The sequence below is a fragment of the Biomphalaria glabrata genome, chromosome 5, assembly GCF_947242115.1.
Source record: "Biomphalaria glabrata chromosome 5, xgBioGlab47.1, whole genome shotgun sequence".
In the NCBI taxonomy this organism is placed as follows: Eukaryota; Metazoa; Mollusca; class Gastropoda; family Planorbidae; genus Biomphalaria; species Biomphalaria glabrata.
Genome location: NC_074715.1, coordinates 37,292,019 through 37,318,868, shown reverse-complemented (window position 1 = coordinate 37,318,868; position 26,850 = coordinate 37,292,019). Strand labels below are relative to the sequence as shown.

Here is a 26,850-nt window from a genome sequence, read left to right as displayed (position 1 = left end):
ATTGGAATGATATTTACAGAAATACCGAAAACAACGTACTTATGATAAATAGGTTTCAAAATTTCAATACATAGTCACACACACAAAACGTTTTTATTCCCCACTTGTTGGTATTCAAAGAACAACGCTGTAAGACTTTTAGGATTTTCTTTTTCCAATCATAACGCACATGCCCACAGAGAATATTACTGTAATAAACTGAAAATAAAATTTAGACATTTGTTTTTATACAAATACATCATGATCATTACATTATCAGCTAAAACAAGAAAAGAGTATGGCTTTGAAAAAGAAAGACAATCACATTAAATAACTAAGTTTGATTTTTTAAAAAACTGCAGCTGTCTAGTTAACAACACTTTTTTAAAAATGTAATAATACTTTATCAGTCTGAGCCACTGTGTTCGACATTTGGCCTAAAGAGTGCACAATCTACTACCACACTAAAAATACCTAACGCAGGCGGAATGCCTTACAATGTATCACCAATTCTACGTAATCATGCAAATTGTGTACAAAGTCTACAAAGTGTTATCATACTTAAATCTTCAAACCAATTTATGTAATATAATATACCATACATAAAAGTTTGCACGAACCATTTACTAGCACAGATCACGAGTGCCTTACAACCTCATAAACAAACTAGATCTAATTATCACACAATCTAATCTTATAAATCACATACGTTTAGTTGCTTCTTAACCTAAAATAGTTGTACTATTTGTACTATAATTGTGTTTCAAATGATAAATACTTCTTAAGATAATCATCTTTCTTGAAAAAAGAAAAAAAAATATAGATTTGGTTTTATTAATGGATTTTGGTTATTTTGAATGAGTACGTGATAAAATAAAAACACAGGAAATGTGCAGAACTAACCATTTAAAGTTGAATCACAATATTTTGCTTTTAAACACTAGTATGTCGGCTTTATAAAAACGTATCATGACGAAGCTGCCAATAAATGATTTGGGGGGAAAATTGGCCTCTGCTGTTTCAATTGTAAAAGGTGCTTAGCTGTTCTAGACACAAGGTTAGTAGTAACAGGTACAAGTTTTCATTTTTTCTTTGTAAAGCCCAGGCTAGTAATTAGAGGGGAATATTTTAATGAATCAGTCAGTCCGCTAGGGTCTTTGCATTTATATTATAGATTCACAGATGCACTAAAAATGAGATTTTTATTTTTACAACTTTTTAGTTATTTGATTAATAGTCACAATCACTTGGTTGATAAACCTGATCGCTCCTCATGGTGAGGAATCGTGAGTGTCGGTGTTTCAAGCTACGAGGTCAAGAGGATAACAATCAGCAAATAAAGAAATAGAGCAAAAAAAAAAAATTAAAAAAAAAAACACACACACACAAAACAGACAACATTGATATATGTCCAATCTATCCTTGCCTTAAGTATAAACGGATTTTTCAAGCAAAGATTGGACTATGTGGATGCTCTTATCGTTCAATTACATTGAGATTGCCTTATCTGCTATCGAGGAACAAACTTAAATATGGTAAAATTTGTATGTATATTTGTGTGTTTAAAATGAAAAAACAAAGTCAAACTCACCACAACGATAATGATAGCGACAGCAATGCCAGCAATGGCCAGGATATGATTTTTAATTTCATCTTCAATGACACTTAGACAACCCTAGGAAGAGAAGTTAAAACAAAACTTCAGTAAAGACATTAAAGCATGGGCCTATCCAGGATTTGTTTTTTTCGGGAGGGTGGATTTTTTCCTCCCCCCCCCCCCCCCCGCAATATAAATAAATAAATATATATATATATATATACAAAATAAAATATAAAATAAAATATATAAGACTAAGACTGCTTTATTGATCCTAATGAAAATTTGTTGTGATGACAAGGACTCTTTTCTCATGTAAAGACAACACAACAGAAACATTCACATAAATAGAACAGACACAACATAAAGAGTTCATGAACGACTAAACACATATCTTGCTCCTTTTCATGTTTCTTGATCAATATAATAATATCTAGATATAATAATATCTGGTATGCTTTAGTCTTACATTGAAGAGGGGGGGGGTATCATAAAAAAATTCGGATGAGGTTTTAAATTCAAAATCCCCTCTCTTGGCTACTCTCATGGAATTTGGTGACTGTGTATTATTTTTTTGTGTGAGCTTGCGCTCCCAGAGCTATATTTTTATATATTTTATTTTTATAGGCTAGTGCCAAACTTATTATTTGTACTTCCGCTTTTTGTGTATAAAAAGTGATGCCACGCTGTTTTAAAGACAGTTCAGTGTACAGTTGACCAGTGGTCAGTACCATATCTGTCTGTGTGACAGCTGAAGATCGTTGTGGTCTGTCGTCTACTTATATTTTTATTCCTGTACCTGGGACGACCTGCTATTGTTACTGCTTTTAACTGCTGTGTTACTGCTTTTAACTGCTGCTGTTGAATATTACTGCTAATAACTGCTGTTGTTAGATCTATTCTAATTCTAGGGAATCTAGTGTTACTTTGTTTCTGCTATTGATAGTTTGTTATTGTTTCTGTAGATCTATTCTAGATCTAATTCCAGGGAAGCTTAAGCTAGTGTTATTTTGTTTCTTTATTATCGCCTTAGTAAACTTAGTTATATTTATAGTCTGTTTCTCAGTTCTGTTCTTAGTGAATAGTAAGATACTGAGCCTAAGGATAAGATATTCTTGTAACATTCTTGTTTTAGTGTTAGTGTTATGAGTGTAATAGTAGGATATTGTAGTGTGTTTGTGCAGATCTAGGTCTAGTGTAGTAGTTGTAGTGATTTTGTTAGATAGTTGGTTTGATCAGTTTGTGTTAGTTAGTTTGTTAGTGTTTGTAGTGGCGTAGGTTTAGAGGGTAGTTTATAGTGGTTAGTGTATAATATATTATATTTTATTATTATTTGATTACATGTAAATAAAGTTTCATTTTGTTTATTTATACTAAACTAAAGTTTGTTATCTTGTTTCCATTTAGTTTAGTTTAGTATGTCTGGTTACTTAGGTGACTCTAGCCCCTTGGTCGTAGACTGAGGTGTCACAGATGAGCCCACCCAGTAGCGCAAACATCTGCCTACTTTTGGTAAATTTTAATGTTGAGCAGCAGAGAATAGGTCCTCTCCCACTCGCGCCTGCCTGACCTGCTCACATTTGTTTTATAGAAGTGAGGGTTTTAAATTCAAAACCACCCTTGTTGCGCTGGGGTAAGTGATGGTTTAACGCCTAAAATAAACAAAACAAAGCAAAAAAATAAATCATATATTCTACACCCACCCTCTTTGCTTGGGGGGGGGGGAGGATTTCATTTCCGGGGGGGGGGGTGTGCCCATGCATTAAAGTATTTGGACTCAAAGAAAACTCGTTACAGATATTGATTGCAATAATTTGGCGGACATTTCTGAAAGTCACTTACATTGTTATAAAGTGCTGGGTTTAGTTTCGTCACTTTAGTCAGATTACCCAACGTAGTTTGAATAGGTTGACTGGTATCTGGATTAGTTTTCTGACAAAGTGCCAGACCGGTAGCATTTTTAAAATTTGGATTGCAGCAGCTTTCTGGTACATAGATTCTATCTGAGTCTGAAAATGAGAATATTTTTTTTGATGGTGAAACAAACAGTAGTAAGAAAGCTAAATTGTTACATCTGGAACAGTCAATAGTATAAAAATTAAATTACGTTTGTACAGTCAACAGTAATAAAACTATGTTCTGTAAGCAGTCACTAATGTTACAAACACTGTCGTTGAGAATGACTTCTAACCTTGTTGTTGTGTAAAGAATTTGCTAGACTGGTAAATAAACCAAGCATCAGGGCTTGATACGTTTCCACTCACACCGCAACATTTGAGCTTTAAAAAAAAAGAATGGAAACTATTAAACGTGATGAAGAAGCTAAGTTTCTTGAAGATCTGTACTAAAATAGCAAGTCCATTTACTTCTAAAAATGTCCCGTTTTTCCCAATATTCTTGTTCATATTTACCATGTAGTTATACAAATCTTCTAAATTTTAATTAGTGCTTTCGTATAGTATGTCTTTGAGGTTTAAAGAACAACTTTCGGATTTTAGTAAATGGAGGTCCTGAGAAGAATTTTTTTGTGGATTTAATATAAATGCACAATAATATTAATAAAATATCATATTTGTGAAAAGAAAAATAGAACACTTGTAAATTTACTTTTCTTTCCCTTATTTTCTTATAATTAGTATACATATTCAAAAAATATTGATTTCAATTTGTCCAAACATACATCTAAAATGTATATGTGCTTCACTATTGCTGAAGTGTGTATCCAGATATTGATATCAAACTATTCTCTTACCTCAGTTTGTATTTTATTCCACACATCTGTTGCAAGTTTGTTGGTATCATCTTTATCGTAGCTGACATTAAAACGCTCTGTGATTGTTTCTCGCATCTGTTTTTCAAGAGTCGCTTCGATCTTTAGAGAAAGGGACACACACCATCATTAAAAGTTTACTTCCATCTGAGGACTATGTCTACATAAAATATTTTACCACATATTTCTAAAGTAATACAATGTATTCATTGAGTAGCATCTTATCGAACAACTTAGGACAGGAGAAATAGTCCATACAAATGAATAAATCAAACATTACAACAATTGTAAAAAAAAAATGTTAAAATCGTGTACACACAAGTTCTTGAAGATTTAGTTCTCTAAAACCTTAGATCAGGGCCTTAAGGAATCCTATCCCTCTCCTCCACTTCGACTCCAGAGCATAGAAATGTCGAATGATTCATGTATTATTATGTTCCAGTAACAAACAACAATACAGAATAATATTTGGATTCGTATAAATGCGTCAAAGGAATTAGTGCTGTTTATATTTATATGCGTCTGCGATGAATGTTGCAAAATATGTAGGTCGCAGATGGGATTGCGTGTCCTCTACTCCAAATTAATATTCAGACTGAAGAGAAGCCTTTTAATTATTATGTTAGAAACGAACGAGGATTCATTCACGGGCACTATTATTATTATGTGAAAAATGAACTAATTCATTCTCTGGCACTGCCAGGGTCGAGCTTCGTTAGAAAAAAACAAAATTCATTGTAGTCTTTTTAGCAGTGTCCGCTGATAAATTTTCTGGTAATGTGGCCAGTCTGCAGCAGTAATTAATATTATTATATGTACATATCTAGACCTACGTGTATAAATAATCATGATTTTATCTTTATTTACCTGCACCTTAAATTGAAAGGTAATATGATTAGTTTTACAAGTAAATTATCAATATTGTTAGCAGCATGCGAGTAATTCCTAAACAGGGCCAGATTTACCTACAAAAACATCAGCTATAGCTTAGTGCCCCCAAGAAATATTTAGCACTGACATATACCATAGTATCTGGACTTTTGATCTCAGATAGCTGACAAATATAGCTTAATATCTGGACATTTAATCTCAGATAGCTTAAACCCCCAAGAAATATTTAGCACTGACAAATATAGCCTAATATCTGGACATTTTGTCTCAGATAGCTTAGTGCCACCAAGAAATATTTAGCACTGACAAATATAGCCTAATATCTGGACATTTTGTCTCAGATAGCTTAGTGCCACCAAGAAATATTTAGCACTGACAAATATAGCCTAATATCTGGACATTTTGTCTCAGATAGCTTAGTGCCACCAAGAAATATTTAGCACTGACAAATATAGCCTAATATCTGGACATTTTGTCTCAGATAGCTTAGTGCCCCCAAGAAATATTTAGCACTGTCAAATATAGCTTAATATCTGGACATTTGATCTCAGATAGCTTAGTGCAGCCCACAAATATTTAGCACTGACAAATATAGCCTAATATCTAGACTTTTTGTCTCAGATAGCTTAGTCCTTTTCAAATCCAAATACGTTTCCGTTCCTAAACCAGCTATAATTCGTACTTCTCACATATACCACCCATCAATGTGTAGACTTTTGCCCCTCACAACTCCCTCATAATCTCATCTCTGCCTGTGGTCCCGTCTGGGGCAGCTTCCTCCAGGTGTCTCGGTTCTGGGCGAGTCTTTCCAACTGTTTCCACGCCTTGCCCGTCTGTTTGATATCTACTACCTAATCGCAGCGCCATCTCTTTCCTTGGGGGTTCTAGGTTAGGGCTGGCTTTATGTTGGATGTAGGCTTGCGAAGGGTGTGACCTATCCATCTCTAGCGTCTCTGTAACATATCTATTTCAATGGGGGTTGTCTGGCCAGCAGATCATAATAATCTTCCTCAGGCAGGTATTAATGAAATACATGGATTAAAGGTCTCCAGATTTTTGCTCCATAAAGTAGTCTTGACTTATCAATGGTGTTGAAGAGCCTGATGGTGGTGCTTATGTCCCTAGATTAACAGATGTTCTTCAGTTGATGTAAGACTGCTCGAGCCTTAACAATCCCAAACCAGCCTCCCCACATATATATATATATATATATATATATATATATATATATATATATATATATATATATTATTCTAGATAATATATATATTTGAAAAGAGTATAAAGAGTATTTTAAATTTGACAAAATTTCGATTGATTTGTACCTGGTCCCTGAAGAAAAATCCAAGTACAGCCCCCACCACGAACAGAATGAGGATTAGAAGCATGATCACAAAGTACTGAAACAAATTCAAAACATATTTCAATTTAGTTATCAGATTTGTAGAAGTACTTATTTAGTAGAAAAGAAACAAATCCTGATTTATTTATCTTATTTTCAATACCGTATAATTTTCTAATAAGCCTACCTCGTACATTCCTTTTGAAATATTGGAGCATTATTTAAAAGCAAGAACGAGTGTAGCATACTGTTGAGTATGTAATTCGTGTTTACAGCAACAGTCTAATATTTATTTCAATGTAGTGTATCAATCAAACATTTTGTAATTAGTCTAAGGTAGTTTGTGTTTGTCTGTGTCATTATTAGTATTATCCCTTTTATATTATATTTAAAATTACAGATTGATTGGATATTTTTACAAGCCTAATTTGTTTAAGATGACTTACGATCCCCAAAAGGACTCTATTCTCAAAGAATGCTCCGAGACATCCACAAAGGGCGAGAATGCAGATAATTGAGCCTCCAACAATAAGCACGATGCAGCCCCCTTCATACAGCTCGCTGCCTGTAATGGCCTTCATTTCTTTGGCTCCATATTCTGAGGCCAGAGCCCAGGCTCCAAGTCCAATAGCAATGGCTCCAGCAGCCTACAAATAGCATTGTTGTTCAAGAAGGTAAATTAATTTGTTAATTGTTATGCTTTTGGGCTAATTAATACATGTGCTTATCTTTCAACAGCTAGTTACTTAGTTAAACGTATTTTAAAGAGCAGGGTGGTTTAAAAAAGAATGCGACTATAAAACAAAGTATATATTTGTTTCGAAAACCTTGAAATGGACTGAATTAGTGGTCTATCATACAGTTGATATCTTTGCTTAACTTGGCCTCAATTTGTCTTTGTAGGATAATCACTTGTTTATTTACCCTCAAAATGGCGACTCTTTAGCATTGTCACAGTGTGGCATTAAGAATTGAATTTGGTTATTAACCAAGACGGCGGGTTAAAGAGACTATGCTTGAGAAAAGGAACGAGTCCTGGAGCAGCACGTGTTTCAGAAGAGCACGTGGAGAATTTTCACGTGCCGCCGGTGCTGGTCACATTGAGCTCTTGTGAAGCATAAAATAAAAAAACTTGAAGTTATATGCAACAGTTGTGTCTTGCTAGGTTATCAATTAAAATATATATAGATACTATGTAGCGCAATGGTTTTGAAACATTCTTTTTGAATCACCCTGTGTAATATTTACTGTTCTGATAGACTATATAATAAAGTCTAAGAAGAGGTTAAAACAACGTAAAACAATCTAATAAATGCAATTATTATTCTGATATAATATAGATACTTCCAAGAAAGAAAGTTTCATACAGTAGGGAGAAAAAACAAAAAGGTGTTTGGCCTAATGGTCTATCAAGATGATTAGAAAGTTCAATAATCTTTTCTTTTTTGCATAGTAACAAGTGTTTCTTAATAATGATTAGAGCCTCGACAATTGAACTATTGTTTTTGAACATTTTCGCCGCTTCCACCTGATAGCTACTCACGTCTGGATCTAAGCTGCATTCAAGTAGTTATGGTACTTACTTCTTCATGTCATTCTTAACACAGACAAAATACTGAACGCCTCACTTTCTATTCTATCACAAAACTTCACGGTAGTGTCTTTAGAAATAAGACATTTGTTGTAAGTTGTAAGCATGTAAAACAAATCTTGCAGCAAGATGGCCGACCTTATGATCACCTTTATACTTGTTCGGTTGACATCTTTCGTTTAAATGATATATATATATATATATTGCTTCTTCTTCCCTTGTTGGTGCTGCTATTTCTGATAAAATGCTAAAGTAATATTCTTTAAACAATAGGTCTCACCAAAACTAGGAAGTTGAAGAACACCAGAACAAATTTCATGAACTTGAACCAACAGCCTTCAGTCCCCATTCTCTAGGACGTTTGGAAAGCAAACCTTCAGATTCGTTAATCCTAGCTCAATAGGAACAAACATTTCATTATAAACACAATAAAATACTAGTAGCTTAACATTATTTTATTGTCTTAAGTGAAACTGTTTTGACATGATAGTAATTCATCCTTCACCTTGACGTGAATAGATAAAAAGCTCTCATGCATGCTAGACCAAAATCTATGGCCTCCTTCAGTCGCGAATCGACTATGGATCATCTCATGGAAATGAAATGAATGCTTGGGCATTAGTTGTGGTCGGAGCGAAGTCGCCAACACATCAGTTCCCCCTCACCACGCAGCTGATGTATCCAAAGGAACTGCAGTGTCGATACAGTTTGGGGCCGTAGACTAAAATGCTTTATACATAAAAATAAAAGATGTGTGAATGCATGTTTGTATAGGTCAGTGTGTTTGAAAAATAAAGTAATAAAGACCGATAATAAACCTAACACATTGAATTGTTTACTTTAGGCACAAGAAAGTGACTTGTTCCAAATAGTTGTTTTTTTTTTAAACATAAAACATCCCTGCTTCTTTGCATGTAGGATTTTTGGGGATTTTCATACGTGGCGGAAAAACTTGCCAGACTTTTGGTGTATCTGGTAAACAAAACTAAAGTTATCAAAGCGTGTAGCACTAATAATCAATCTTTTCAAAACAATCGACCAACATGTTCAGCCAAGCTATTGGACCCTAATCCTAACCCTAAGACAAAAATACACCTACTTAACACAATCGTCATCCTAACAGCAACATATGCATGTGAGACATGGAAATTATCTGTCGAAATTGAGAAAAGACCAAATTTGTCTCAACAAAAATGGCTAGATGAATTTTAGGTGTCACTTATAGAGGTCAGGTCTCAAACTAGGAAATCTTATGCCGAACTGGGAATCGACCATTTAATGAGGTTGTGACAGCGTCGCATGAGGTTTTCGGGACAAAATGAATTACGCATAATAAGAGTTGCGATGACATGGAGGCCAATACGAGTGAAGCGCAAACAGGGAAGTCCTTGTTTAACTTGGTGACACACTTTCCCAACGGCTATAAGTGGCCGAAAGCAGCGCTAATCATGGGGAGTTTGCCTCGTATTCATATACTGTAACCGCCATTGTTCCGTGCAGGAACCGCTACTCCAGCTAACGGGACACTGATGTCGGTTCCCTTTGTGGAATGGCTTGGCGGACTTTTTGACCAGCTCTTCTGTCAACTTGTTCCATCCCCACCCAAGGACACCAAGTGGAAGAGGCTTCCGACATTGCCAGAGACAGATCTTTGTGGAGACAGCTTGCCGAACTTCGCGGGAGGACCTAAGTCTAAGTAAATAAATGTCAAAAGATTTCAGCTCCTCAACCAGTTTATTGGTTAACGCTTAAAATTGTGGAGACAGTTTTCTTAATTAATATCGCTGATGATGAAATACTGATATGTAAAAAGAATCCGATGCTGGACTTAAGAAAGTTTTTTTAAAGACGTTTGAACTTGTAGTAAAACAAAAAGTCTACAAATAGGTCCTTGACATAAACTGTAGCTACTTTTAAAATGTAGAATGAATCTGAGGTGTTTTCTGAACAGCAATCTGTTCCAAATTCAGGCACTGAGGCTAATGCAATGTCCATGAAAATAAAGAGGATCGGCATACTGACGAAAACGAAGTAGACGTGTTATCTCACCCGTCAGTGTCCTCAATAAAGTACATTGAATTACCTGTCGTAAACCACTTTCTAAGAGCAGTGACTCCTGCACACGGAAGTTGGTGTGCCACAATGCTAATACGGATAGGCAGATTTGTTTTGTTACAGCACAGAGGACAATATGTTATAACCCAAATACTTTCGCAATGCTTGTACCCAGTGTTTCCAAAACTTTTTCGTTAACGGAACACTTCGGACATTCTGAGTGGAACACTTCGGACATTCTAAATGGAACACTTTGCTAATTTTTTAGATTAATTCACGTGGTGGCCTACTCTAGTTAATTATTTCAGTAGTTCGTGGAACATCTATTCAGGCCTCGAGGAACACTGGGGCTGACTGGGGTTCCGCAGAACACAGTTTGGGAAACACTGTTGTAACTGGTTTCTATTTTTCCTGATCACCGACCCATATCCTGTACGATAAGAAGGAAGGATACTGTATATTGCAAAACCAATTGGAGAAGACGCCTTTATTGTCTTGGTTATTTATAGATTCGTGTATAACGTTTGTGTAAGTATCATTCTGAAGGTATTAGATTTCAGGTTCTATAAGCACGACTTATATTTAAAGAAACATTTTTGGTTAGACATCTTTAAAACTGAGGGTGGGGCTGGGCTCGCCCAAACTTAGCTGTTGAAAATTGGAAAAGAAATATTTGTCATACATTTATATTGTGTCGTAAATTTGTTATTTGAACTAGATCTTTGATTATGTCATTTGATTCTTAGAAAAAACAACTTTGCCTCTGAAATGCATTGTCTTACACATATCACGTGACTACTATTTACAGAAGAAAGATCTAATACAGGTGCACCAACATTCGTTCGTATATCGAAAAGTGTTCACCTCAGAACACAAACACACACACACAGACACATGTCTATAGGAATCCAAATAAACTCTGATTTCATTGCATTATTTTCAAAGTTCAAAACGATGTATTTCAGACTCCAATGAAGGAACCATTCACTCATGCTAAGAGTTGTTAAAAAGTCGAATCAGAAAAAGACGTTTAAGTCATAATTAATAGCAAAATGCTTGGAAATTGATCTGAATTTCAACCCTGTCATAAATTTACAAAGAAAACTCACCGATAAATAGACAATAAATCAGCAATAAAGAACATATAGGGAACCAGGCATAATTACACGTTTTGAAATACCTGAAAAACTATTTTTTTATCAATTGTACAAGAAAAGCCTGAATTATGTTTTTTCAGACTCAAGTGGAAACATTTAAAAAAAAAACCCCAGACATTATCTCTGTTTGTGATTGGCTAAAATTTAGATGAAAATATTTGGAAAATCAGACGGAAAATTTCTTTCCCTTTTTTAAAGTAAAGTTTCTGTTTACATTAAGAAAAAAATGTTTCTATGTGCCAGCAACTTTCTGTTTATTTCTAATTCCAAATATCATGTATATGTCCTAGTTGTAGTGAACTGGGATTACTTCCATTCTGGCTATATTTTCAAAACAAGATCGATTTATTGAACTAAAATCAGCGTTTATGTTAAATAATAGGAAAAAAAAATTATAGGAAATTACAACATAATGAAGTTCGCAGCATTTTAATCTATCGCGGTATCGCCATCAGTAATGCTGATAAGGAAATACTCTCGCGAACAAAAAATGACGCATTATGTTAATTTATCGATCTAAATACGACATCAAATCAGTATTTCAAATCAGTATGTCAAATCAATATTTCAAATCAGTAAGTCAAATCAGTAAGTTAAATCAGTATGTTAAATCAGTATGTCAAATCAATATGACGCTACAAGGCTTGTGTCTTTGATTCCGACATTCCGAAGGATGATTGCAGTTTTCTCGTGGCCACGCAAACCCAGTTGCAACATGTATACTTTGCCACATGTGATTCAGACAAAGTCGTTGTCCAATAGGTGTCGATTTAAGTTTTGTTATCATCTTCGACAAAAAAACAACAATATAGAAATAAATGACAAATAGTTGACAATATACGACTAGAGGAGACAGAACTCATAGAAAATATCAGACATTTTTTGTTGTTGCTTTGCACCACAGTGCATCCGAGCAATGGTGTCGCAAGATACCCGTGGGCCCGGGTTTAGGAATACGACATTAGGTCCCCTTCGGTAAGTTGAGAGTGAGCCGAGAGTTTGAATCCAAACTGAGCCAAACTGTGTACTTAATGGGGGGTGGGGGGGGGGGGAAACATTTCAACACAGAAGACAGACACTACCTAAAGTTCACGCGTTCCTCATGGGTAAACGAGAATGAGGTCGTCTAACTTCCGGTCATTTGAAAAGTTAATGTCAATGGACATCCATGTCACTTGGTGGGATTTCAAGTCAAAGGCTGAATCTTCAGATATTCTGAATGTGTATTGTTTGTCACTAATTTATAAATCTGTAGACATTTTCCTAACAGGCTCAAGACAAGATAAAATCCTGACTAAATGTTAACTTCACAGGAGACAAAAAGTTTTTGAAGCACTTTTGTTAAGATCGTTGTTTTTTTCCTACTCAGTAGAATATCAATTATTTCCAAGGATGAATTTCTAAAATATTTTGAATAATTGGAAGAGTCATCGCCAAAATGTGGGTGAGGCTTGTGTTGTGTAACATTTTGAAATTGACGACTGATGCTACCAAGGATGATGTGCAGTCAGCATGATAGTTTATTTCGTTTAAAGCCAATTGATTTTTTTAAATGATTTTTTTTTCAGTGGGGAACCTCTGTTACGTCGACCATCTTTCAAGTAACCAAAAAGGACTGCTTTTTTTGGCGTACGATTGTCCCCCCTACTGGATACGTGCCTTGCCCAGCGCAGCTATCAGACCATAAAAAGTACCTCTATACTGTCCATACCGGTTTTCGCAAGGTCATCGCTGACTGTAGTGCAGCTTGCCACCGTATGTTTATGATGGAGCGCATCCATCTTTAGTTTGTGTTCAAAAAGTCTAGTTGCTTTCTTAATAGTACCCATATCTCAGATCAATATAGAAGGGTCGAGAGAACCACTGCTTGGTAGACACTGATTTTAGTAGGCAATTGGAGCGATTTATTCCGCAGGTCTCGCCTGGAAGCGTCCAAAAACACTGCTGGTCCTGGCCAGTCGATTATCAACCTTCAATGAAAGCGATGTGCCATTCGATACCATGCTTCCTAGATATGTACAAGTGGTCTACCACATTAAGGTGGTGCCAATTTACAGTGGAACTTTGGGGCTGTGTAAGTTTTATTGGGGGACTTTTGGAACATAGCTTCCTTTTTTTCCGAGGTTTATAGATAAACCAAAATAGGCGACAGCGTGTGCTAATTCGTTGACCGCGAGATGGATCATGTTCATTGTGAGCTAATAGGGCACAATCATTGGTATAGAGAAACTCTGTTATAACCATTTATATTACACATTTAATTGCATGACTAATCCAAACTGATACAATTACACTTAGTATATTTTTTTAAGCTCTGATTTTGTTTTGTTATTCTGTTCATTTTAAAATACGCAAGATAATTTAAGAACAATAAATAGGCCTATATAGCCAAAAATGGTTTTAAGTAAAATTATGTACAAATCATTTAACTTTTTACATCAACACATTTTTTTTCCCTTTGCATTTTGGTCCCCTGTTGGTTGTTTCCCGGGCGCAATGAACACCTCCACACCACGGTTGCTAGGCCACTACATCCTACCTGTGTTAACAGACGAGAGAAACTGAATTGAGGAAAGATTTTATTTTGACGAGTATTTGGACATGATGTCTGTCCACGTACATCCGCAAGCCCTACTCACTGGTAATATGTTCAAATTTATGTAAATATATTTAGTCACTTTTGATTGTAGTCCTGTTGATTGTTCATTGCATTATCTTTAGATGCGAATGAAAGACACAGAAGAAATACCATAGGCCAACATAGATCTAATTATTGCCAACTTAAAAATGGTCGATGCTTTGATTTAAAAAAATAAATACGTTGGCATCTTCATTTTGTGCATAACTCAAGACCATAGACTTCACTATGCTCAAGACAAAGGTAGGAAATGAAACGCTTACATTCCAGCATATGGCACTCAAGAATAGGTTTTGGCGCCCTTGTTGTATCTCAACACTTCTAAACCTAGAACTTGTCTATAACCTAGAACTTGTCTAAATCTCATTTTATACATGATCCAATAGGACCTGATAAAGAAATCCCAATTCTTACCTTTAACAAGATAGGAAATAAAAACAAGTCGTGAATTTGAGACGTTTAAACTACATACAGTAAAGAGATACAAATTCAGACACTTTTGAACTTGACAAAGATTTTAAATATAATTGTAAAGGTGTAGATCTATTTGTCTCAATAAACGTGCGTCCCACAGAACTGTTTCCTTTCAAATGTCTTAAAGAGGTTACGGGGTGGGTTGCGGGCTGCGGCATATATAGAGACGGGTGGGGGATGTCAATAAACACGTTAAACTGTGTTTTACACCTGGTCTATTTATAGCTTTAAACCCACTTTGTCCTTGTGTGGAAAAAAAAAGGTGGAAATAGTGGTTGAGACAAAAACGTAAAATGGGGGAGGGGATGGTATGCTCTATGAGTACACCAACCAAGTCAATCGGGTCGACCAGTTGAACCTGTTTAGCTCTGAACATAGCCCCCCTCAGTGGTGAATGCATTACTGAGGACAGAGGGTGCGGCAAGGGGCGGGTTTGAAACTCATCAGACAAATTCCTTGCCATTGATTTTCTATTTTACTTGATGGAAACCTCCAGTGGCTCACTTCAACTAGTTCGTCGTAGTTTGAGATTGCGTTCAGTTGAGTGTTGAACACCATTCTTAGGAGATGTCGAGAAAACTCACTTTATTTATGGAAATAGGTCAATACTACATTCTTATCTTATATAATATATAGACTAACACTTAATCCTATGTCTCCAAACAAATACAATGTAAAGGTCTCTATCAATATCTTTACAATCAACAGCAAGTGTGTGTCCATTACAAAATTAAATCATATTTTTTTTTTATAATCGACCGACATCCTTTACACCAAAAAGATTAAAAATAGAAATAAATGAAATTAAAACACAAAACTTTTTAAAAAAATTTAAATCACTTTTCACTTAGATTATTACATGTTTTAAATACTACAAGGTAGGATACACTAATACAAGAACTTCACTAAAGTTATGCCAGTTTAAAAGTTTGAGAAAACATTAACTACAACAACTGAACGTAACGTAAGCGCAAGTATTTCCAAGTATTTCCTAACTTAAGGACTCAATGTGTTGACGTCTATTGTTGTAATCTTAGTTTTAAAGGACCTGTTACACATAAATAAACTAGGTCAGTGCTTACTAAAGTTTTATTTATTGGAATTCAGAAAATTAGTCTTAAGTGAAAGACTTCAAAAAAAAAATAGTTTGCTAAAGGCGGAGACGAGTGTGTTGTGTGTTCATGAGAATGACACTATGGCCCGCTCAAGCAAACGTTTATGGAAGTCGAATAACACTTCTTATGGCTTTATGTTTAGACAACAACAAATACATTAATTAATAAACTCACCACAGTACCAAGCACACACCTTTAGGAAGAAACACAGTCACTGATGTAACCAACACGCTAAGACTATGTGACCGAGATGGCACGACTCGCACAGAAGCCAGCCCAGCCAGGCGTAGCGACAAGACACGCCTTATGGCCTATAATATGTTATCCTACACACTATAATTATACTGGCTTTTAATACACCCGAAACTTATATGGCGGATATTTTACCTGATCTTTCTTTTTTGTTGTTTTTAGTAAATACCTAGGTATCTTGTCTTCAGTAGACAGTTTGATTAGAACACAAAAATGTTTAATGCTATCAGAATAGATCGTAATCTCACACAGTATTCTGCATACAAAGACATCACGGTTAATTCCCTTATTGTAGAGGTAGCAGAGACAAAGATCTTCTGAATGAATTAAAACGTATATAAGCAACTTTTTACTGACAACAAACTTCGAGAATATTAAGTTTATAAAAGTTTTTAATTTAAACTTGTGCGAAATATTTAGAAATAAAGTTGAAAAAAAAAGTAGAGCTTTTAAAATCTAAACCATTTTTTGTTTCTTGAGGACTAGAGAATTATTTCGTTTATTTTCCTTAATTAATGAAAGTTACGTTAAATTCTGAGTAGTTATTCAATATTTCAAAAGTGTTACTGCTGTGAACAAAGCAACCATCAAGTTATGTTACTTTAGTGTCAAAAATATCCTCACTGAACTAGAAAGTGCGTCTTTTTAAAGTTCATTAACAATATCATCGAATATAAAAGTAATTTTAAATCGCGATTTAAATTAAAAAAAAAAAGAAGATCAAGATCTAGATTCCACACATTTTGCGTTAATGACAATTATGAGAATTAAAATAACACAACAAAAATATGGCAATGAAATGTTTGATATTTCTATAAACGGACTGTATATTTCATGACATACCTTATCACAATCAAGCTACTTTCTTACTCTTTGTAAACATCCGAGTCGATGTAAATTAGTTGTTTTTGTTTTACCTCAGCCACTAAATCAATTGAAACACGTGACAGTAAACAATTGAATTGGAAAAGAAAAAGAAAACTCCTCAGTATTATTTCTACAGGTAGCAAGTCCCTTGACGTTTCTCTGTACACCTGGACCTGTCCACTGCTTAGCCAGCCCCCATCTCTTCTAGTGTGTCAGCACGTGCGAGGTGACGTAAGTAACAACACAACTGAAGCTGAGGGAGTTTCTTCAAATTCCTTCAACTTTGATTTTGAAAAGTTGTTCCTTTTTTGTAACAAGTGCAAAGATGTGTGTGTGTGTGTGTGCGTTTCAACACAATACTTCGACGTCAGCGTTTTGTTTCAGTAACAAAAAAATGAGGTAGTTATTTTAATTTGGTACGACCTACAGTAACCAAGTCTGAGGTAATTGAAGGCCTTCGCTTTAGCTTCAAATTTTGGGTAGTGTGAACATAATTATTTAATAATTTTACTTTGACTATTGCTAAACTCTTCTTTCAGACGCTATCCCAATGACAGCCCCGACTTCCAACAATCAGTTGCTGGAACAAATTCAATAAAGAAATCTTCTATGGCGCGACCACATCAATGTGCAGGCAATGTCATTTTCATATTTAAGATACTTTAAAAAAAAATGAATTTAATTAATTGTAAGATTAACCTTCATTTGTGAAAAATACTATTTAAAAAAAACAACACTATATTAATATGTTCCAGTTTTATAGATTTTTATATTGCCCCGCCCCCCCCCCCCCCAATAAATTGCTCTCACTGAAACGTTCTGGATTCTTTCTTGCTTAATGTACTGTTACGGAGTGTATGGGTGTGTGTGTGTGGTGACGCTGGGAAGAATTAGCGATTGGTTGTGAGTGATGCGAGATGAACGACATCGTTGTCAACTGTCTTGTGTAGGACAGACGACTCTAGATTGCAACAAAGAAAAGACGTATTTTTGTAGTGAGTTAGATATTGTTCAGAATAGAATATTACTTAAGTCAACATATAGTTCATTTTATCTCAAGCCGAATTTGTTTATATTTAGTTTCGTTCACAAAAGAAAACATTGAAGTTATTTCAAATTGGACAAGTTAAGATCTAATACGCCTACATCGGTTTAGTTATCTACCAGCAGTTTGGTGCTACAAGTCAACGACCGTCCACAACACATAGGCCTACAGAAAAATAAACCCACGCAGAATGTACTTCCAATGTGACGCACCTGGCCGGCTCTGCAGACGAATATACTTAACATTTAAAGATCAATAGCAGTATAGTCGGTACTTATTTTCCCATTGATATTGGTTAAAAGTTGATAATAAATAAAATATATAAAAAAAAAGATATCAATCAAATCAAAAGTAGGTCAAAATCTAATTTTAGAAAGTTTCTCAATAATGTACGTGTTCGGTCAAGCGTGAAAGTTTGTATTATTAAAAGAAGGTGGGGCAGGAAGGTGTCAAGCATAAGAAATATGAAGGTATTGTGTACTGTTTGCAATTGTCTCAATCAGTTAAAGTAAAACTACATACCTGTACCTTTCGTGTTGGACTATGCCAGTGATGTTTTGTTTTACACAATGCTTCGTTAAAAATAGAAAGATAAAAATGTTTATTGCCCTGCCAACTTTATTGGACCACTAAAACTACTTTCCTACAGCGTTCAATATTAGACTGACTTCACATGAGCCGTTGTAAGACTAGAAACGTCAAGAAAATAAATAGAATTAATGACCAAGACCACTACCACGAACAGCATCAACCACTTGTCAGCTTTTGGTGGGAAACATTTCTGTAGCTTGCATACAGCTTCTTTTACAAGCTCGATCTGAAGTAGCGGAAAAGTGTTGACACTTTCTTTGCTGTTGAGATGTTATTTATATGCAGATGTGAATCTGATGCTAGGACACATTTATAAAAAATGCTCCTGCTTCCCTGGTGCTATAAGAGCATGGAATGGGTTGCATGAGCCAGCCAGGAAAACCAATGACTTGGCAGAGTTTAAGTCATTGGTTAACATGCATGCCTAGATGCATGGCACGTAAGACATAATCATCTTATTTTTTGAAGTAACGTCTGTATTTTATAAGATAAGATATGGTGATTCTATTTGTATTGGTGAAACTGAGTCCTAATGAAAAATTCAATACATTCCAATAAATGTTCACACCCCCCCCCCCTGCGGGTTCCAGAGGGCATTTTTTTTTAAAGTTTAAAACCCCTCCAGATGGTTTTGAGTTTAAAATCCCCCTACAGAGAGTTTTGAGGTTGAAAACCTATCTCTTCAGTATTATTCTAAAGCAAACTACAGTCACCAAATTCTACGAGGGCAGCTAAATGAGGTTTTGAATTGTTAACCCAACCCCAACACATGATTTTGACGATAAAACTTCCCTTTTCGATATAAAATCTAAAGCAAACTACAGTCACCTAAACTCCAAGAGCGTAGCTAAGAGAGGTTACAAAGTTCTACCAGTGTCTGGTCTCCATTTATAACTTGCAGTGAATAGTCAACTGTCGAAATCGAAAAACACTAAATGTGGCTCAACAAAGATGGCTAAGACGGATTTAGGGAGTCAGTTATAGAGATCGGGTCTCAATTAAGGAAATCCTATGCCGAACTGGGAGTTTACCCCTTGGTAAGGTTGTGACAGAGTGTCACATGAGGTTTGTGGGACATGTTCTCCGACAAATGAATTACGCATAATAATAGTTGCGATGACATGGAGGCCATTACAAGGAAAGCGCAAACAGGAACACCCTAGTATAACTTGACGCCACACTTTCATGGAGGTCTTCAGAGCAGGTGTGAGAGGCTTTCTGACATTGCCAGAAACATATTTATGTGGAAGCAGCTTGCCGCCCAATGCACCGAACGGCGCCTGAGGATCTAAGTAAGTAAGAATAGCAGAATAGGTTTTTGGAATAAAACCTTTTAATAGCAAGATAATGCATTGTAAATATCTCACAATTTGCATTTTGTTGGCTTTCAATACCGGAAATAGTGTTTAGTGGCGAGCCTCCGCCCCGCTTCCCCCCAAAGTCCCCCCCCCCGAAAAAAATTCTGGCTACGCCTATGGGATTGAGATAGAATGAAAGAAAAACAAGTCATGTCTTTATGTCTGTCTTTTAGTAGTGCAAAATATATGCACGCACAGATATAAAATGGTCAAGACATAAAAATATTTTAAAATTCTAGAGTGTTTTTGTTTTAATTAGTAAAAAACATTTCAGAAAAGTAACACTGATCAATGTACCAAAGCTAATAGTACATAAGAGTGTTATGAAAAATAGATTTGTCGAACATAGCCTTGACCTTTATTGAATGACAATACTTACAGCCTATGTAGTCCTAGGGTGGTCATCGTCTTCGTGAAGCTTCAAATTTCTTATTTTCGTTTATTTATAGGTGAATTGGTTACTGGGTATTTTCATTGAACTATTGATTACGTGTTTTTCTGTTTAGATTTTGTGTGTAGGAGGGATTTTGGTGGTATTGGTGAGTTTAAAAAATAAAAATAAAGAAATATTTTAAAGTCATAATGGAGAATGTTTTTTATTTTAAAAAGCCATGAAATAGTAGTACATTTGTATTTATATAATGACAGAACTTTTCACTGGTAGCAAATTTCGGACTAACTAATTCGACCTATATGGGCGAAAATATATAAAATAATATGGTGTTAGACCAACTCATGCACATTTAATTAGTTCATGATTAAAAAAAACAACAATCCAGCAGGCCATTTGTTTGACCTTATTTTGTAAAAAAATACTTCACTGGTCAATAAATTAAGAAGTATACCTTTTAGCAAGCTTTTTTTTCTCAAATACAAACACTCTGCCTCTCTACCCTTCATTGTGCTCACTTTTACTTCATGGCTAATTGAATAGAATGTTTCGCCACTCCGCCACATTGCACCAAGTCAAAAGTGAAAGCACACATAGACTTTTGAAACGCAGCCAACACGTTCTGGCCAAACTTCCTATTGGAATGTACGCCTTGCTTAGGTATTACACAATGGGAGGACCCTAAAGGGAGGACCCTAAAGGGAGGACCCTAAAGGGAGGACCTCTAAAAAGAGACGGGTGTAACGACTTCATCCAAAGACCTGCTAGACTTCTATTTTAATATTAGAATTAGATCTGTGTACATGGATGTCGTCAAGCTTCATGGAAGCAGTCAGTCGTAGGAAAGAATTTCTGTTCAATGGATCTTGTCTTATTTACCTGGTGGCCTAATGTGTTGACAACATAGCAGCATGCCTGGTTCTCAAACTGTGTTTGCGGTACATATGCAGGATTAATAATAGATCTAGATCCTCCGAATCAAAACAACTCGAAAATGTTTTTAAATATTTTTTTTGAGATTCAGGATGGCCGAGGGGTTTGTTCGCCTAGTCCTGTGTTGCTGGAGGATCCAATGTTCGTGCCCTGGTCAAGACTATTTATTGTTAATTTATATTTAATTCATCGTTTTCTTTCATTAAAAGTGTGGTACTTAGCGCTGCATTTATACACACGCATTTCTATCACGATCTATGTATCTATGTAGATAGATAGATAGATAGATAGATAGATAGATAGATAGATAGATAGATAGATAGATAGATAGATAGATTAGATAGATAGATAGATAGATAGATAGATAGATAGATAGATAGATAGATAGATAGATAGATAGATAGATAGATAGATAGATAGATAGATTAGATAGATAGATAGATAGATAGATAGATAGATAGATAAGGACAATGAAAAAACATGGGCATCAGCTCTAGAAGAAAAGCGTGCCATACGAGAAAAAATGGCCGGCTTCTCTACCACCAAAGCAAGAACCACCTTAACCTGCGATATTTGTGGACGGGAGTGACTCTCCAAAATAGAGCTCCACAGTCACATAAGAAAGTGTTTGAGATGAATTATAGTCGTTCTACGACTGAAGGAGGCCAACAACTATTTGTAGTATTAAGCGCATTTCTATTGAAGCATGAAAAGGCGTTTTCAAGCGCATACTGCCCAGGCAACAGCAAGTTTATAGTAATAAAGGGAAATCATTGTGCATAGCTTCTAGTTCTACATTGTTAACTGCTTCTAGTTGAAGTGTCTGATGCGCAACTTTTTACTCCCCAATTGAAAGCATACGAATTCTCTGCCCTTGGTCGGTGATGCAGTATGTCAACAACAACAACAACATCAAAAGAAAAAAACAAAGCAAGAGAACAAATACTTCAAACACCAGAAGAACACAGTTATTTAGATCTATTAAAAACTTTTACCGAGTGATACAAGCTCGGCTTTTGTTGGGAGGTGTGGCTGTAATTGAAACATTTTTATAGTCAAACGATCCATCACTTTCATTTTAAGAAAAAAGCTATTATAAATTTGTTACTGTATATGGGTAGACGATGTATACATAAACATTTGTATGTAGGCGTATTCGTGTATTGGGTATATGCTATATCAAGACCAGGTTCTCAGCGTTTAGGTTTTATTAGCGGCCCCCAAAAGGGGAAAAGACGCTATTAGTATTGTGTGGCCTATCTGTCCGTCCGTCCGTCCCGTTTAGATCTCAGAAACTAGAAGAGAAAATGAAAATCGGACATCACAATATTCTAGATCATTCAAAGTTCTGATGCAACGTCTAATTTTTCTTTTCCGAAAGTGAAAAATCTAATTTTAATTCACTATTAATAGTAACAAAAAAACGGGAGGCTCTTTAGTAGGGGAAATAGGAATGTATCATATTTCTAACACAATAATGCAAACGGTTTTAGATTTTTTGTCTAAAAATTTTTTTTTTTTATATTTGTATTACTAAGTTAAGTAAGTTCTGTCATACTAGCTACTACATTTACACACAAAAAATGTTATCAATTTTTTTAAAGAGAAAAAATCTATTTTGTATGCATATAAGTTGGAATAATTTAAAACAACAATTAATAAGTAGTTTTTTCATATTTTAACATGAACTGCACTACCCCAAATCTGCATAGGAAACTCAGCCAAAGGGAATTTTCTTTTTTTTTTTTTACGGAAAGGTTTTTTACTTGAAGATTTGAATAAGAGATTGACCCTTTACAAAACAACAAAACAATTAGATATTAATTATAAGACATCAGTTAGGCCAGGTGTATATTTAACTTCACATTCACTTTCACCTATCCTTTGGTCTGCTGGACCGCTGGGGCACCACACAAGATCTGTCAAACCTTTTTCTCCATTTTTCTCTGTCATTTGTCTTTGATAGAATTTCATTCCGATGTCCTTTCTGAAAATATTGAAACCTGCCTTTTTACCTGCCTGGATGGACCACTACGGGGCCGATTTTGAGTTTGTGTTTCCACACAAACTGTCTTTGTAACCTTCTTAGAAATCTCTTATTTGTTGTTTTTTTAAGGACTCTCAAATGCAAAAGCACTTAACTTGGATGCTTTGAACATGCTCTTATAAAGTCTTATACATTTTAGATAACAAAAAATTCTAATTTGTGTTAAAAAGAGTAGACAGATTCGCCACCTACCATAAAATCGCGAATGGCTCGTGATAAAGAGAACTGGACATTTATGTTAAAAGTCTTTATAAAAAAAAGGTTCGGTCAGTGGAACACTGGACGAAGGTTTCAAGAGCGAATATTTGTTTCATATGTGACTGTGTCTGTGTTTTTACAAAGCTTATATCAACTCACTCTGTCTATTTGTCTGTCTGTCTGGTTAAAAGATTGTACAGTTTATTTCTCCTACACCCATTATCGGATCAACATAAAACTTTGCACAATTCTTCATTGGCATAGAAAAGAGATGAATCAATTTTAAAAATTAGTTAATTAATTACTGGTTTTGTTTGATATCAACAAGGGAAATTAATGTATCAGTATTAACAGATACGGCTAAATATGTCGGGTTTCGTCTCCTTTGATAATTGAACACGTTATTTCTCCCACACCAATTCTGTGATCAAGTTGAAACTTTAAACAATTATTTATTGTAGCTAACAAAACATGAATCAATTCAATAAATTAATTGGTGATCACTAATTTTGTTTGGTGTTGAATAAAGGAAATAAATTCTACATTATTGAGAGATATATAATCATAATCGATATGTGGATATAGTAAAACGGGACCTCAAAGATGTGGACATCGATGTTGACTACTGGGAAGACATGGCCCCAGACCGCGGAGAGAGATAGTGACCAAGAAAGCTACGGACAGCGAAAAAGCATTGGCTCAGCGCTGGAAGAGAATCGTGCCGAACGAAAACTGGCTGGTTCCTCCACCAAACAAGAGAAGGACTCTTTTACGTGTGTTACATGTGAAGGGAAATGTCTCTCCAGAAGAGGATTGTACAGCCTAATGAAGATATGCTCTACGAAAGAACCAGTCAAAAAACCAGTCGTTCTAAGGCTGAAGTAGGTCAACGCCTCTGAAAGGGTAAACATGAACTTGAGAAATTCTAGACCATAACCACTAAATAACAAATCGATTTCCAGTAATGCGCATGTGCAAATGACCTTCACTTCCTCTGATTAGCCGACGGCCTGTCACTCTGAACAACAGGTTTCGCCCTGAAAGTATCACACCCATAAATATACCGCCAAGGTGGGACTTTTTATTTGCTTGTCAGACCAGCTGTTGTATTGGTTAGCATTCGACTCCTTAGCACAATCGATACAGACATTTCCGTAATCTGTTTTCAGTTCATTACATCTATGTCTTTGAATCCCATCAATCAGTGATTGTAAACTACACAGGTGAACGTGCTTACACGCTGGTTTTATTGTCAATACAGGCTAGCTACGCCTTGATTACATGTAAGCGTTATTCGTACAGTGATTTACACACAAACACACACTAAGACGTACTGTAAAGTGCTTGAGCAATGTTTTGATCAAAGAGTTTGTCTGCTCACAATATGAATTCAAAGAGAAAATAGTGAAGAGACACCGAGAGAAAGAGGTAAAGAGAAGGTGACAGACAGACAGAAAGAGATAGAGAGAGAGAGAGAGAGACTGACAGACAAACGAAAAACATACATCGAGAATATATAGCTTCTAAATCAGATATAGTTTTCGGAGCAATCTCCTTCACCCTCTCTCTCTATTTCTAATCCTCTTTCTCTCTCTCCCTCTCTCTCTCTCTTTCTCTCTGTTATCCTTAAAAAAAAAAACCAATAACATTGCGTTCTTTTTAAAAAAAAACATGTCGGTTTGATTAACTTTGAAAGAAATAACTTTTAAAAAAATATAAATGAACAAACTCAACGTCTTAAGAAAGTAACTGATGAAAGCAATGTCCACAAACATTCTTCTTGAGTATAAGCTCACTGCATACAAAGGTTATTAGCATAATAATTATCAGATCAATGTTACATTGTACACTCTGTACATATTTTACTAATAGAACGAGATGGCTGAGTGGTAGGGCACATAGTTAGCTGGACTCAAACTCAGGTCTTGCTTAAGATAAACAAGTCTGCATAGCTTTAAACGAGGATGCGAGGTGGCTGAGTGGTTAAGCATGGCTTCCGAACATGAGGTCCTGGGTTCAAATCTCGGTGAAGTCTGGGCTTTTTAATTTCGGGATTTTTTAGAGCGCTACTGAGGGAATAGTAAAGGCTGTTGGTCTTTGTGCTGGCCACATGACACCCTGCTCGTTAATATCATCTGCCCTATCCCCAGAGAAAGTGACATTTTTAAAGTATCCCCAGAGAAAGTGACCTTTTTATAGTATCCTAGGAGAAAGAAAGGTTACACCAACTGTTATATACTAGATTGAATTGGACTTTGAATACATGCATGTGATCCTGTAATGTATGATGTTTCTTTAACAATCTCTTCGATTCATTGTTTCCATTTCTCAAGTCATAGGGCCAGATGAAACCAAGTAACAAAACAAGACAAGCCTAATCAAGCACCAAGAAGCATTGCGCCATCCAGTTAGAAGGAAACGCACGTGCTATGAAGAATAGATTGAAAACAGAGTCCAATGTACTTTCTTGTTTTAGTTTCCGGCAAAAATAATCAATAATCGATACGCATGGAAGCTCGAGAAAAATCAATAACTATTAGAGCATTCAAGATGGTAGCTAGTATTTCAATGTCCTAATGGAAGAATGTATGCCATGGACAACGAGACATCAATTCCCTGGGCCGTGTGCATAATTTACCAAATGTCAAATCAAATTATCAACAAGAAATTGACAATGATCGATATGCTACAAAACAAAAACTTAAGGAAGTGGAAAAGCTAAAAATAAACCAAGACACCGTTCACATGTTTCAAAAATAATATCGCATAAAACCTTTTAATAAAATAAAGTATCGAATTATTCAAGTTTAGAGTATAAAATGTATTACCTTAACGTAAAGGCAATGTGTCCAAAACCACTTTTCTATATCTCAGTGAGTCAACTCCTTAAGACGTACACCCGCAACTAAAAAGTCAACTGAACATTGAGACCTATAACGAACTGTTGACTTAGACCACTGTTGACTGTGTGGGTGTGTATGTAGGAGGCTCAATGAGGTGAAGACCCTAACTGTGGTACAATAAAAGTCTGTTCTTTTAGGACTGCGTCACGTAAATCGTGGGTCAAGGAGTCGGCAGGAACGCTTAGGCCAGTCATTCATTGACAGAAAAACTGATAGGTTACTGAATGACATCTGTTGTAGATTAATCTAAAAGCAAACATGAGCCTAACCCTAAAGCATCACTCAGCTAACGATACACCGATCTTTGCTGAAAAAAAAAAAGATGTTTATTTCTAATAAAAAAAATTAAAAATAAATTGATCAAGAGACCAACAATTAAGTTTCAAGTTAATTAAAAGTATATATATATTTTTTTTTCTTTCCTTTAATTCATAACAAAGATAATAACTTGTAAAAGTTGTTCAGATATATTGTTACAAATTAGTGACTTCGTCTGATTTTGAAAATGCAAATCATGTAAAAATGTGCGATATAAAAAAAATATTAACAAAACTAACAAATATTTTCGTAAACATTACTTGTGGTTTACTATTTTAAATGTAGCCTATACGCTGTACACTAGAAGATCAGGTGTAAAACATGACACGTGAACATTA

General features: G+C 35.4%; 1 protein-coding gene and 1 long non-coding RNA gene across 11 annotated transcripts; one reads left to right on the top strand and one right to left on the bottom strand.

Moving 5' to 3' along the window:
* Positions 1-99: 99 nt before the first annotated feature.
* On the bottom strand, positions 100-26,277 carry LOC106059723 (tetraspanin-18-like). Of its 4 annotated transcripts, none has more exons than XM_056029981.1 (9): positions 26,120-26,277; positions 8,451-8,561; positions 7,026-7,226; positions 6,563-6,637; positions 4,329-4,448; positions 3,768-3,855; positions 3,419-3,585; positions 1,571-1,654; positions 100-198 (listed from the first exon to the last, which is right to left on the bottom strand). In XM_056029981.1, exons 2-9 carry the CDS (start codon positions 8,517-8,519, stop codon positions 139-141), a joined length of 864 nt encoding a protein of 287 aa, XP_055885956.1. In that variant the 5' UTR covers positions 8,520-8,561; positions 26,120-26,277; the 3' UTR covers positions 100-138. The 4 variants fall into 4 exon arrangements, with proteins under 4 accessions (XP_055885956.1, XP_055885955.1, XP_055885957.1 ...); XM_056029980.1 differs by lacking the exon at positions 26,120-26,277 and adding an exon at positions 15,784-15,918; XM_056029982.1 differs by lacking the exon at positions 26,120-26,277 and adding an exon at positions 15,784-15,798 and having other exon boundaries at positions 8,451-8,565.
* Positions 10,254-17,506, top strand: LOC106059741 (uncharacterized). Of its 7 annotated transcripts, XR_008778022.1 has the most exons (5): positions 10,254-10,753; positions 12,951-13,137; positions 13,907-14,023; positions 16,865-16,959; positions 17,268-17,506. It is a non-coding gene; the product is annotated as an uncharacterized LOC106059741 (long non-coding RNA). The 7 variants fall into 7 exon arrangements; XR_001216309.2 differs by lacking the exon at positions 12,951-13,137; XR_008778025.1 differs by lacking the exon at positions 12,951-13,137 and having other exon boundaries at positions 16,784-16,959.
* Positions 26,278-26,850: the final 573 nt, after the last annotated feature.

What these genes read in the sequence shown, in the direction of transcription:
- LOC106059723 (XM_056029981.1), bottom strand. Translation starts at nt 8,519, where the DNA reads ATGGGGACTGAAGGCTGTTGGTTCAAGTTCATGAAATTTGTTCTGGTG. An exon ending in ATTCTTTACACAACAACAAG is followed by an intron (nt 3,586 to 3,767) that starts GTTAGAAGTCAT and finishes TCTCATTTTCAG; the next exon opens with ACTCAGATAGAATCTATGTA. An exon ending in ACCCAGCACTTTATAACAAT is followed by an intron (nt 1,655 to 3,418) that starts GTAAGTGACTTT and finishes TTCTCTTCCTAG; the next exon opens with GGTTGTCTAAGTGTCATTGA.